The 14761-nt window shown below is 33.1% G+C and overlaps 2 protein-coding genes across 4 annotated transcripts in view; one reads left to right on the top strand and one right to left on the bottom strand.

Annotated features, from left to right (window-relative positions):
• LOC114328485 (facilitated trehalose transporter Tret1-like) overlaps positions 1–14761 on the bottom strand; it is a 93740-nt gene that overhangs the window by 60693 nt on the left and 18286 nt on the right. The window contains exon 1 of one of the 3 annotated variants that reach the window (XM_050643623.1): positions 7024–7140. The exons of 1 other annotated variant lie outside the window; for it this stretch is intronic. The gene's annotated coding sequence lies outside the window, so the exon portion shown is untranslated. Of the gene's footprint in view, positions 1–6850; positions 6939–7023; positions 7141–14761 lie in introns of those variants that run through there. One more of the 3 variants, XM_050643622.1, reaches the window with a different exon arrangement.
• Positions 7741–14761, top strand: part of LOC114328486 (facilitated trehalose transporter Tret1-like) — a 100329-nt gene continuing 93308 nt past the window's right edge. The window contains exon 1 of the mRNA XM_028277343.2: positions 7741–7876. Coding sequence (XP_028133144.1) covers positions 7837–7876 — 40 coding nt within the window. The 5' untranslated portion in view covers positions 7741–7836. The remainder of the gene's footprint in view (positions 7877–14761) is intronic.

Here is a 14761-nt window from a genome sequence, read left to right as displayed (position 1 = left end):
ACCCTGTATATTATATAATATAATATTGTATTATATATACTATATATAATATAATATTATATAATATACAATATATCATAAAATAATATAATTTTATTTTTTATATTATATTATAAAAAATCGTTAAAAGTATAAAATTTTGAAAAACCATAATCTCTTTAAAAAAAAAGTCATACAACGTTAGACAGTAGACCATTTTAAAGCTAATTGATTTCTATTTCTATTACGTGTACCATTTCATATACCTAAAGTTACGTGGAAAAAAGTTACAGAACAATATTTGCGAAATTACAAGGAAAATTGCCCAAAATTGCTGTGAGTGGCGAACTTTGAAAAATCATATTTCGAAAACTATAAATCCTAATTACTTCTACTACACAACATTTTAAAGAAGAAATATGTAGATTTTTTTTCTGTAAAGAAATGTCTATACCTATATCCTCGTGGACAAAAGTTATGGGACAAAAAACAAAATTTCTTTCTTTTGGGTTTCTTTGTGCTTTTTCTTTTGAATATATTTTTGTAAAAAAAAGTATCATTGACTTTAAAAAGCGATATTTAGAGAGGAAATTTAACCAGGAACAATTTTTATGTAGGTATGTTTATACCAAAAGTGCATAGAACTCACCCTAATGTAACCTGTGCCCAGGGACTAATTCACCCATTTCTCAAAAACGCACCCCTTTAAATGGTAGCACTCCGCGGTTTTTTCATATATAGATGTCCATTGATCATATGAAATAATAAAACCCCGTTAACGTTGTAGTTCCTTTTAGCTATCTTATTTTGAATATAATCAATAGCCTACTAGATGCTCATTAGAGATTGCAATTGCTGGATTCAACATCCAGCAATCCAGCTGGATCCAACGTCTTTTTTTGACATGCTGGATCCAGCAAACCATGCTGGATCCAGCAGAGCGGATCAGCAAATGTTTCAAATTCGAAATATGTTACTCATATCTTCATTAGCCTCTTTATTCAAAGCCGTGTGTCGACAACAGTTTGATTAGTATGCTTGAACGTTTCTACAGCCTAAAATTTTGCGTCGATAAAGCGTTGGTAATCGTTAATTCTGCGGTAAAGTTCCCTGATGGCAAGTGGTGAATAATCAATGACCTGATCGCTACTTTTCAAGGGGTGAAACTGGCTGTAGAAGCTCTTTGCAGAAGCATTTTGATAACGGCCGACAAAACCAAGAAATTTGTAAAATGTAGTAATGAAACACCAGTCGGCAACTGGAAAGTGCAGGCAAGGGACAGAACAGAATGGCGTAGAACGCTTGAGAAGGTCGAGGCCCTCTAAGGGCTGTAGCACCAGGATGATGATGATGAAGTAATGAAACACAGACTTACTCACAATCATTTAGTAATACTTTGACGAACGGTTTCGATCTCTACACTATTCAGATCATCTTCAGGTCGGCGTTACAAGTAGTTAAATGCTACAATTAAAGAAAACCAGAGTTAGAGCATTGTCTGGTTGTACAAATGCTAATAGAAAGCCAAAATTTGAAAAAATTTTGAAAAAAGTTTTGAAAAGGGGGTATGTAACTGTTGACATTTCAGAACAACAAACCAATACATACAAATGCACACCTATGAGAAACAGATACTCATAAGCATGTATAATCACATGGATGCATACAGTTTATGACTATTTGTTGAAAAAGGTAAAAACTTTTAAAATATAAAAAAACTTATTAAAAATATTAATCAAAAATTAAAAATTAAAAATGCTTCAAAACTCAAAATTAATAAATAGTAATATTGTTTTGATCCACTTACAATCCGTTACAAGGGATGCGTTGCCAGTTCGTTGATAACATGTTTATACGTCCAACTTATGCTAACAGGATAGCTAGGTGAGGTACAGGGCAAGCAGACATGTTTCGTAGGTCAAAACACAGTAAATATTTGAAATTTGAATGGATCCTGAAGGAAGATGTGTTCTGAGAAACAGAGGATGTTGTATTAGAAGTGAGAAAGACAACGTTCGAGTGGGTGTGTTTTAAATGTAGCCAAGTTCTAAATCGCTTAAGCATAAGTTGGACGTATAAACATGTTATTAACGAACTGGCAACGCATCCCTTGTAACGGCATGTAAGTGGATCAAAACAATATTATTATTTATTAATTTTGAGTTTTGAAGAATTTTTAATTTTTAATTTTTGATTAATATTTTTAATAAGTTTTTTTAAATTTTGAAAGTTTTTACCTTTTTCAACAAATGTCATAAACTGCATGCATCCATGTGATTATACATGCTTATAAGTATCTGTTTCTCATAGGTGTGCATTTGTATGTATCGGTTTGTTGTTCTGAAATGTCAACAGTTGCATACCCCCTTTTCAAAACTTTTTTAAAAATTTTTTCAAATTTTGGTTTTCTATTAGCATTTGTACAACCAGACAATGTTCTAATTTGGTTTTCTTTAATTGTAGCATTTAACTACTTGTAACGCCGATCTGAAGATGATCTGAATAGCGGAGAGATCGAAACCGTTCGTCAAAGTATTATTAAATGATTGTGAGTAAGTCTGTGTTTCATTACTACATTTAATATGGACTTATATATGCAACCCATTCAATATTTCAAGAAATTTGTCATAGACAAACTAAATAGCCAGGACTCTAGCCTTAGTGTCGAGCTATTGAAAGAACTACGCAACAGAATCGTGTAACGGTGCCTCTCTGAAATTAAAGCTACATTAGTAAGTGTACTTAAAACCGATTTATGTATCTGCAACCGCCAAGAGAAAATGCGACAGACGTTCGTAAATGCGGTGCAAGAAAATTGAATGACGAAGGACTAAATAGTCCTGGTTATTTCACCATACCGAAAAAGGATGCAATGCGACAAGAGATGAAAAACTTGTTGAAACGTATAAATAAACATGTGATTATGGAACCAATGCAAGTGGACATGATGGTAGTAGTAACTACTCTTACAACGAATAAGTTCATTTGGATTAAATTTTATTCGCGACAATTTTCAACCGACACAAGCAAAGTTTCGCTTCCATGACTACAAAGACCTTAAAATTGTGTATTTATTTAGATTCCACATATTGCTGGATCCAGCTGGATTGAGGCCAAGGTTGTAAAAATACAGCTGAACTGAAAATGCTGCTGACTTGCAATCCCTAATTCTCATAATATTTTTCGGTCTTTTCTATCTCATATTATCCACTGAGAGGGATTCCTCAATGAGGATGTTAGTGGTGAGATGATGTTTTCAAGTTGTCTTTGGGTTATTATGTTTTTAAAAATAGTATTTTCGATAAAAATCGAAGTTACAGCTTTTGTACTACTTAATCTTAAGTAATAATATTAGGAAAAGCTTAACATTCCCGGAAAATGTAAAGATTGCCGCCGAGGCGCAAGCCGAGACATCACGGCAATACAGAGTCCGGGAATGTGGTTTTCCTGCAAGATATACCTACATACAATTTAAATTACATTATACCGGGTGTCCACTTATATTTTCCCCCAATTTAACTGCCTATAACTTCTGAACGGCTAAAGATAGAAAAATGTGGTTTTCGGTGAAATGTTTTATTTTAGTAAAAGTTTTGTCTGAATGTATTAAATTTTTTTTATCACTTTTAAATACGAAAAAATGGCGGATTTTTGGAAAAAAACGTTGTTGACTTTTTTTAATGGAACACCCTGTATATTTTCTTGTAAATTGAAAGAAAAGTCATTCACCTTTCCATCGATATAAAGTTTTTCAAGATTGGTTGTCAAATCACTGAGTAATTAATTTTTAAAATGAGCGGTGCAACGTGGATATCACATATCACATACCTAAATAACATAACTCAGCAAAATGCTATTATGTTATGTGATTTCCACATTGTATTTCTCATTTTAAAAATTATTTGCTCAGTCATTTGACAACCGATTTTAAAAAAAATTATATCGCTGGATAGGTAAATGACCGTTTTTTCAAGCTACAAAAAAATATACTGGGTGTTTCAATAAAAAAAGTCAACAACGTTTTTTTTTTCAGAAATCCGCCATTTTTTATTTAAAAGCGATATAAAAAATGGTCATTTACCTAAAAACTTGAAAAAACGGTCATTTACCTATCCAACCATATAATTTTTTTAAAATCGGTTGTCAAATAACTGCGCAATTAATTTTTAAAATAAGAGATGCAATGTGGAAATCACATCAATTCGCTTAGTTATGTTATTTATGTAAGTGATATCCACGTTGCACCTCTCATTTTAAAAATTAATTACTCAGTGATTTGTCAACCGATTTTGAAAAACTTTATATCGCTGGATGGGTGATTGACCTTTCTTTCAATTTACAACAAAATATGCTGGGTGTTCCATTAAAAAAAAGTCAACAACGTTTTTGTCTAAAATCCGCCATTTTTCTTCTGGTATTTGAAAGCGATATAAAAAACTCAATCCATTCAGACAAAACTTTTACTAATGTAAAACATTTCAGCGAAAACCGAATACTTCCATCTTGAGCCGTTTAGAAGTTATAGGCAGTTAAAATGGGGGAAAATATAAGTGGACACCCGGTATTGATGATATGCACGTCATCTTCTGGAATTTCGGGGCTTTCCGACACTAAATTGATGTAAATATTGGTACATATTTAAAAAATCTAATGAAAATCTGTAATTGTAAATATTAACTTTTTTGGGTTTTAAAATCTGTATGGGATATCAATAAAATAGTACTAAAAATAAACAACAAAATCAAAACAATCCATTTTGCAGCTGTATTGATTCACTGTTTCTTAAAACCGATGAAAACCTATTCAAATCAATAAAATGTTATTTTTACCAGAATAGTGAATTTAATTTTTCAATTTTGCAAATTTTATGAGCTACGTGGTATGCGATTAATTTAGTGGAACCAGGCAGCCAATTTTAAAATGGAATTTTTTACTCTATAGTTGAATATTTGTAAACAACCTTTGTAAAAATTTTTTCAGAGTGTAATTTCAGAGAATTTTTTTAATAAACAATTTAATTCTTTAAATGGTTATAATCTAAGAAACCCTAATAAATTATGTGTAATGTTCTCGTTCAATGTGATGCTATCGGGTAACAAAATACAGTCGAAACAAGGTTAATTATTTAAGACGTTTTTATTTAGAATCAGAACATACAAAAGATAAGATAATTAGCCTTAATTACTCGTTAATTTTGTTAATAAAATAAATTTATAATCCAACTATCGGACGTTCGGTTCGGATCGGTGTGACGATATTTGGTACATGAGTGAATAATACCGACGATCGCAAGGATTAGGAATTACATTTATTTATTACTATGAAATGGACAAATAAGGAGAGGACATCTCGCTCAACTCGCCAAGGGGAAAGACATGTAAGGAATTACGATCACCTCTGGTATAGAATGGGTAAAATGAAACCGTCGAAATCGTTCAACGCACCAAGACGACGGGGGTTGTAGGGTCTTGGAAAATGGTCGGGATATACTTAACTCACCTCTTATGCCTTGTTGTTGTTTATTATTCCACGATCAACGCTCCGAGAATAATGATCCAACTAGGCCTATTGTTCCGTCTTTTATACTGTTAGAGACGGTAGAAAAACACACTTTGCTTAATTCATTGGCGTACTCTAGAGGATAAAATTATATTATCGTCACACCCCTCTCTTAAAAAAAATTTGGAACAAAACTTTAACTATAATTATACCTAACTACAACTTATAAATATGACAAAAGAGAAAAAAAAAACGTCTTTCTGAAAATTAAACTCACGATTATTCTTTAATGCACTAGCACTAGCACTAACGTTTGTATTGTTCCCATATTTTCCTGGTGTTCCGTTCTCGGGTGGGCGGCGGCGTTCTTACAGCGCTGTCCGGTGGCGGGCTCAACACTGCTGAGACCTCTATAATGACTTCCACTTTGATATGTCTGTAATACAGACGTGTCGTTTTAAAACTTGTGTGATGAGTGTGAGTGTGGGGTCCGGGTTAGCTTAAGGGAGTGAATGGAATCATGTACTATGTTCGTTTTCCAATTGTGTATCGTTAAATTCTGCAATAACGTTACTTAATTCCTCTTTCTTTAATTTATATACCGAGCCGAAGTCTCATCCGCTATTTCTAAGCCTATTACACCTTATGCTTCCGCCATGTTTATAATGTATTTGTTCAACCCGTTTAAATTTCTTAAATCCTTTTAAAATAATTGCTCGGGTGCCAATGTAATGCTCTCGTTCAATGTGATGCTATCGGGTATAGTTGTTCCATTTTTTCCTTGTCCATGCGCCATGATTCATTTTAAAACAAACTAAGTCAAAACATAAAGTGAAACGTACGTCGATGTGTATATACATTGTGTTTACTGTATACTACATACTAACCGTATGTTTCACTTTATGTTTTGATTTATTTGTTTGCAAATGAATCATAACGCATGGGCAAAGATAAAATGGAACAACTATAACAAAATAAAGTCGAAGACAAGGTTCATTTTTTAAACAATTTTATTTAGAATCAAAAAATAAAAAAGAAAAGATAATTAGCCTTAATTACTCGTTAATTTCGTTAATAAAATTTATTTATAATCTACGTATTGGAAGTTCGGTTCGGGTCAATGGGACGATATTGCTACATGAATGAATAATACCGACCATCGTGCGGATTAGGAATTACATTTATTTATTACTATGAAATGGACAAATAAGGATAGAACATTTCGCTGAACTCGCCAGGGGGAAAGACACGTAAGGAATTACGGTCACCACTCGTATAGGATGGGTAAAATGAAACCGTCGAAAACGTTCAACGCACCAAGACGACGGGGGTTGTAGGGTTTCGGAAAATGGTCGGGATATACTTAACTCACCTCTTATGCCTTGTTGTTGTTTATTATTCGCCGATCAGCGCTCCGAGAATAATAATCGAACTAGGACTTTCGCTCCGTCTTTTATACAGTTAGAGACGGTACAAAAACACGTTTTGCTGAATTCATTGGCGTACTAAAGTCTAGACGATAAAATTATATTATACTTAACTCACCTCTTATGCCTTGTTGTTGTTTATTATTCGCCGATCAGCGCTCCGAGAATAATAATCGAACTAGGACTTTCGCTCCGTCTTTTATACAGTTAGAGACGGTAAAAAAACACGTTTTGCTGAATTCATTGGCGTACTAAAGTCTAGACGATAAAATTATATTATCGTCACAGATGTAAGTATGAGAAACCTTGATCCAATAATTAGATGCGGAGATATTGCAAAGGTAGTGCAAAGTCATTGCAAAATTACGACATTTACGCGATTTTTCATCTGTATATCGGCTGTATTCTGTATTTTAAGCAAAATAACTTTGTAACAGCTCAGATTAAAGGAAATCCCAGCTATAAAATTAAATCCTAAATATTATTTAAATCTAAATATTATTTATAAAAAAGTTATAATAGTTATAAACATTTTTTAAGGCATATAATTTGTTTATTAATTTTTTTGATTTTTATTACTAAAAGTTTAAAGTCTAAAAGTCTAAAGATAATATCTTAAACATATTATGTCTTTAAATAATATATTCAATCAAGTATCCTGTTTATATTATTAAATAAGTTTAAACATCTGCTTTAATCAAACTCGCCATCTGTTATCATAATAAACCGTGCATTAACATTGTAATAATATTACTATTATTGAAATGATTATAAGGTCAGTTTTTTTTATTTTTCTACAATCTTTAGATCAATTTTCTTAATGGTATAGATATTAAACATTCAGTCAGTCGTAATCAGATTATCGTATAATGTGTAGTATGTGTGTTGAGAAATAATTGTCTTTTTCGCAGTCGACTTCATTGTCTTCACAATGAGACGCATACTGTATCCGTACGTCTACGACCCCTTAGGTGAGTAAGGATCCTACAAGAAAATTTTTAATAAAGCAAAAATTCCTACGCAGGCAAACCCTTGGTTCAAAACGTAGGCCCTAGAGGGGGTTAGATCAAATTAAATTTTGAATACACTTGTTCTTTTATTTATGTAGGTACCAATATTGAACTACTCAGCAAATTGTTTGAACTTATATTCTTTTTTTGGATAAAAATGGACAAAAGAGCAAAAAATTTAACAAAAAATCCGTTATAAAAGGTAAAAATTTTTTTAAATTTTTTTAAGGGCTATATCACAGAAAGTTTACGATATTTAATATATCATCATTAGTGTTTAGAATCTAAAAGTTAGCATAACTGTTTAGTAAATACAAAAGTTAATATTTAAAATTTTGACCAAGGTTACAGCAAAGTTGGTCATACTTACTGGTTGATCATAAGCTGAGCCACCAAAAGATACCAGGGTGTATAAACCTTTGTGGATTTTGATCAAAAGACCAATGAGATTCTTGGAAGAACTCAGTGTCTATATGCTGACTGTCGAAAATATTTAAAGAAGAATTTCTGTAGAAAGAATTAAAAGTACCTATGTACCAGTATTTTCTTCTTCTTCTTTAAGTGCCTTGTCCTCTCAGAACATTGGCGATCAGTCGCATGATTTTTACTTTGTCCACAGCTAACCTAAATAATGTCGTGACGAGTATTTTGACTGGTTCATAAAATTCTTTACATACAATTAATGAACTTAGTTATTCCATTGAACAAGATACTCAATTTTTTCAGTTAGAGATTATCGTCATCTTCAGCCAATCAGGTTTACTGCTGGCCGTAGCTTTCCTCAATTTCTTCCGATGTTTTCTACACTGGGCCGCTTGTTTAAGCGTAGTCGTAACCGTTTCCCGCAGTCTTTTCACGTCGTCTACGCATTTAGTCTGTCATCGTCCTCGTCTTATTTTATAGATTCTGGGCCTCTATTCCATGATTAGCCTTGTCCACCGTCGATCTTGTGGTTTAGATAAGTGCTAAACCGAGTTCCCCCTATAGGTCAGGGTAATAAGACAAAAATATACCCTGTTCGTGACACTTCAGCAGCCAGGGTACTGAAGCGTTTTTTCGACAGGCAATACCTATAGGAACAAATTATAACTATTTCCTGCGTAGGATCTGGCGGCCATTTTTATTTATAAACAATTAACTGTCAAAAAATGGCATTTTCCCCTTTTTTTCAAATCAACGGAAAACAGTGAAACTTATGATTTTTTAGTACAAATACCTTCGAGATTATGGAAAAAACTTGAAAATGACGTATTACAAAGTTTGATATACTCATTTATTGTAAATATAATTGCGAAAAAAGACGGAATTGCAAAAAAAAATATTTTCTCAGAGCAATTTTTTTGCAATAACACAAGTCAGAAAAAAATGACCTTAGAACCATTCCACAGGTTTCAAATGAAAGAGGATGAGCTAGATTTTCAACGTGGTTTAAAAAAGTGAATAAAAAATGCATTTATTAGTAATAAATGATTATGCAAAAGTATCGTCAATTTTTCTTTATAAACTTTTTGAATAACTTTTTCCAAAAAAATGAACTTTTTCACCCTGTTTTAAGTGCACAACTACCAAGTAATATTATATATATCATAATTGATAAAAATTGTAATAAATATGTATAATTTCTTATATAACAAAATAAAAAGTTTATAAGGAAATGTTTACGATACGTTTGCATAATTATTTATTACTAATAAATGCATTTTTTTATTCAGTTTTCTTAAACCAAGTTGAAAATATAGCTCATGCTCTTTCATTTGATATCTGTGGAATGGTTCGAACGCCGTTTTCTTCTGACTTATGTTATTGCAAATAAAATGCTCTCTGTGATAAACAATTTGAATAAAATTTAAACAATTGAACGAATCGTTTTGAAATTTTTATCACACATTAAGCACCAAAGAACCCTTAGTTGACAAAAATTTCAAAGCTGTACACTAATTTTTACAACAGTTATTGCTAAAATAATTTTTTTTGCAATTCCGACCTTTTTTCGCAATTATATTAACAATAAATGAGTAAGTCAAACTTTGTAATACGTCATTTTAAAGCTTTTTCTATAATCTCGAAGATATTTGTACTAAAAAAAACATAAGTTTCCCTGTTTTCCATTGATTTTAGAAAAAATGAAAAATGCCATTTTTTGACACTTAATTGTTTATAAATAAAAATGGCCGCCAGATCCTACGCAGGAAATAGTTACAATTTGCTCTTATAGGTATTACCTGTCGAAAAAACGCTTCAGTACCCTGGCTGTTTAAGTGTCATGGAAAAAACCTTATTACCCTGGACTATTAAGCGCCGTGATGATTTATCGATGACGTCTTGAACGCCTTTGTTGTTGATTTGTTGATTTTTGAAATACACATTGAAAACGTTTCTTTGCATTGTTAGTAGAAGAATAAGAGATCATTACCAAAGAGGTCTAGTCTAGATGAAACACATTCTGGATTTAGGAATGCCTTGATGTTACTTTTTGTCTTACATGTACTTCTCAAATTATGGTACAACTAACTTAAATATATTTATGTGGCTTTCATCGATTAAAAAAAGGTTTTTGATAGGTTACAGCATGGAACAATTTAAATATATTAGAACCAAAGGCATTGGTGGTAGAGACAGAGACTCACTTATCATAGAAAAGAGCATTAGAATCAGACAGCAGTCATGGGAGTTGCTGAGACATTACGCAATAGATTGCGTACATACGACCGGAAGAGAGAAGGGTCTACAAATAAATGGTTAGGACAAAAATTATGATATTTAGTCGCCAAGCTCACGCCAATGCTTTCCTGCAGACAGATCAAAAAGACATTGAAAAAGTTACTGACTTTAAATATCAATTACTTGAATATTTATTTATACAAAAACATAAAATCCTTTATAAAAGGTATATTTGTTAAAATTCCTATACAGGGCTACATCAAAGACATAACTAGTTTTCGATCGGTTGACCGATCATCATCAGTGTAATCTTAGAATCTACATGCTAACCACAAAAGTAAAAAAAGTATGGTGGTTAGCACGTAGATTCTAAGATTACACTGATGATGATCGGTCAACCGATCGAAAACTAGTTATATCTTTGATGTAGCCCTGTATAGGGATTTTAACAAATATACCTTTTATAAAGGATTTTATGTTTTTGTAATGGTATACAGCCAACTACAGGAAATTTTTCCTCGTGGATTTATTTATACAAAGTTAACCAAAACCGTTGGTTTAGTATTGCAATAATTAACATAAGTAATGATTTTATAAGATATATTTAAATTGACAACCTTAAATTGACATACCAACAAATACGTAGGTATTATAGTTTAGTGGATGAGTATCTATTTATTGTAACTCCATTTTACTTAACTAAATACATTATTTTGGTTACCTCTGTAGAAATAAATAATACAGTAATACATCGTTGCAAAGCCGATTAAGAGATTATGAGATTTTCAACTTAGAAATCTCATTATCTCGGTTTGTATTAAAAACAAATAGTAGATTACGTCGTTACGCTAATATTGATGACGTAGTGTCCAACACCTATTGCACCCCGACTTCATTAGTGCAATAACCCTAAAATCGGAAACTTTTCAGGAGAGCAAAAACCAGATGTTATGTGAGCTCTTTATTTTTTTCTCTGCAACTTCGTTACCTAAGTTAACCAAATTCTGCACTGATGTTGATTATGTGTACAGCTATCTAATGCTACTATTTATTTTTATTTATTGACATTGTTCTATTTTAACTATTTAGAATGGGAAATAAGCCACAATATTATTAAAAAATGATTTTTATATTTTGACAATATATTTTGTATTTAATAATATATCATAATAATAACAATATATCATAGTATTTTGTATTTTGACAACGGCACCCGATTTGGGCGTCGAAAGGTTAATAAAAATCATTTTTTAATAATATTGTGGCTTATTTCCCATTCTAAATAGTTAAAATTGTAAAAATGCCACAAGAAAATAGCTTCAGAACGACATTGTTCTACCCTCAAATTCACCCTTGAAATACGATAAGGCGCTATTGATAAGGCACCCATATTCAAAATTCGAGGATTAGGGCGTTTCCACCTGCCTTATCACAGATTATGACACTAATAGATAAAGTTTTATTTGAGTAAATTTTATTGGCTAATGGATGCATTTTCAAAATGTTAGAGTAATATTTAAAAATGAACGGTACTTATCACACACCCACTCTCGATCACAGCGTAACGCAAACTGCCTTGTTTGTAGCGCTCTTGCTAATGTTGAGAGAGCCAAAAGCGGAAATGGTAATAACGACACAGGCTCACTATACAGATTTTAAGATAAGTAAACTATATTACATTATTCCACAATGAAGGCAACGTCTAAAGGAACGTGTTAGGCCAAAAACAGATTTTCCTTTTTTTAACGTTATGGCATTTTTGTCGGGGGTCCGGACAAATAATCCCCGGACAAATAATCCCGGACAAAAAATCCCCGCAAATTATCCCTGGACAAAAATTCCCCGGACAAAAAATCCCCGGACAAATATTCCCCGGACAAAAATCCCCACAAAAAATCCCGGACAAATAATCCCCACAAAATTTTTTGGACAAAATATCCCCACAAAAAATCCCGGACAAAAAATCTCCAAGAAATATTTGTTGCCGAATAGTTCTCTAAAAATGTTTCCCGAAATTTTATCAAATTTCGAATTCCAATTTCATGGTGAAAACTTCAAATTTTACATGAAAAAAGAGTGTGAGTTTCTTCAAAAATCGTCAAAGATATGGGGAATGAGCTAAGGCCCCGTTTTCATGACAGGCGCTTAACGCGAGTTTTGATAACGCGCGATTATAGACGGAGAGGCAGCGCTGAAAAATCTATTTCAATTTACTAAAGTTAGATTTTTCACAGTTGATTACTGTGAGTGTGTAGAGAAAATACTGCGGTCGGTCAAGTGAAACGTAGAACAGGGGCTACTGAGAGGGTATCAAAGTTGCATTCCTACGAAGGTAATTATTTCCATTTACTAAGGCTGAAAATCAGTACACACATTCTAAATTAAATAAAAATAAAAGTTATTATAGTCGGTCAGCTGTAGGACGGGACATAGCCGGTCGGTCGGCCCCAATAGTCGATTGAAGAAATGAAGCATTTTGGCTCGCAATTTTTTCGTCCAGCATGGATTTACTTGAAATTTTCACAGAAGGTAGGGAATAGTTATTATTATTATTATTATTACATAACAAGTAAGGGCAGAGGAGCAAGCTCCTATTATGCCCAAAAACAAAGAAAAATAACAATGTAAAATAACTACTGACAGTTACATAAAATAAGAGATATTTGTAAAATATCCATAGAAAATTTAACATCGTGCAATTTTTTTATGTATGAAATATTGTCGTATCCAGTCTGTTTTTAAACGTATTCACTGTAGTTGCTGATATGGTGTCTCGATCTAACTTATTCCAAATATTAAATATCCTGTTAGGCAAGAAGTTTACTCTGGACCGTGCTATTGCCTGCTCCTTCTTTAATTTGTATTGGTGGCCTCTTAATCTATCATCTCGGTTTATGGTAAACATGGTATTTAGGTTTCCAAAGTTGTATTTCAGAATTCGGAAGCACAAAATTAGATCACCTCGAAGACGTCGACGCTCGAAAGTCGTTAGATGAGCCATGGTGAGTCTATCTTCATAACAAGGTCTTACGCGGCCGAATGCGAGTCTTGTAGCTTCACGCTGCACATTTTCGATTAATACCTTGTCACGAGCGAGATCTGGATTCCAAACCGGTCCTGCAAACTCAAGAGTAGGTCTGACGTATATTGAATAAAGTCTGCACATGGAATTTAAAGAAATACGTGTAAAACACTTACGTATCAGAAATAGTTTCGAGTTTGCACGTTTACACACCGACACAATATGCTCCGACCAATTTAAGTCACTGTTAATTATCACTCCGAGGTCGTTGTGGGAGGTTACCGAGCTTAAAGGATGTCCATTTATAAAGTACGGTAGTGACGGGTTGTTCTTGCCAATGTGTAGTACAACGCATTTCTCAATGTTTAGAGGAAGTAACCATTCCAAGGACCACTTCAATATTGTATCGAGATCATGTTGAAGAACATGTTGGTTAACAATAGGATTAACGTACAACTTGGTATCATCAGCGTAAATGGAAACCTTACTAGATGTAATGAGTGGAAGATCGCTTGTATAGACACAGAAGAGAAGTGGTCCAAGTACCGATCCTTGTGGAACTCCGCTCTTGACAGGTTTATCTGATGAATATGCTTCCCCAACACGAACTCGGAAATACCTATCAGATAGGAAATTCTGAATCCAAAGGTTTAACTTTCCGCGGATACCAAAGTGATCCAATTTAGCTAGTAGTCGACGCTTGGGAACACGGTCGAAAGCTTTGGAGAAGTCTAAGTAGACTATGTCAACAGGATGCCGATCGTTTAAAGATGACGACCAATCGTTAACACAATGGAGTAAATTCGTGATTGCTGAACGACCTTTAATAAAACCATGTTGTTGGTGAGGAATCACATTTTCGTGAAGGAGAAACTCAGACATAGCTTCAGAAATAATGGCTTCCATGATCTTGCTGACAATAGGTACTAGGCTGATTGGGCGATAATTATTGCAATAAAGTTTATTGCCTTTCTTAAAAATAGGAGTAACCGAAGCCAATTTCCACGATGAAGGGAGATAACCCTGATTAAAGGAAGTATTCATCATAAGGGATAGAGGGATTGCTACAGAATCTGCGCATTGTTTTAGGAAAAAGGAGGTTAGTCCGTCCAAACCAGGCGATGAATTGTTGCGTAGTTTCCGTAAATGTTGTTTAATTACCT

This window comes from Diabrotica virgifera, chromosome 2 (assembly GCF_917563875.1).
Source record: "Diabrotica virgifera virgifera chromosome 2, PGI_DIABVI_V3a".
Taxonomy (NCBI): domain Eukaryota; kingdom Metazoa; phylum Arthropoda; class Insecta; order Coleoptera; family Chrysomelidae; genus Diabrotica; species Diabrotica virgifera.
The sequence above is the reverse complement of the archived record's forward strand: the minus strand, read 5'-3'. Positions and strand labels throughout refer to the sequence as shown.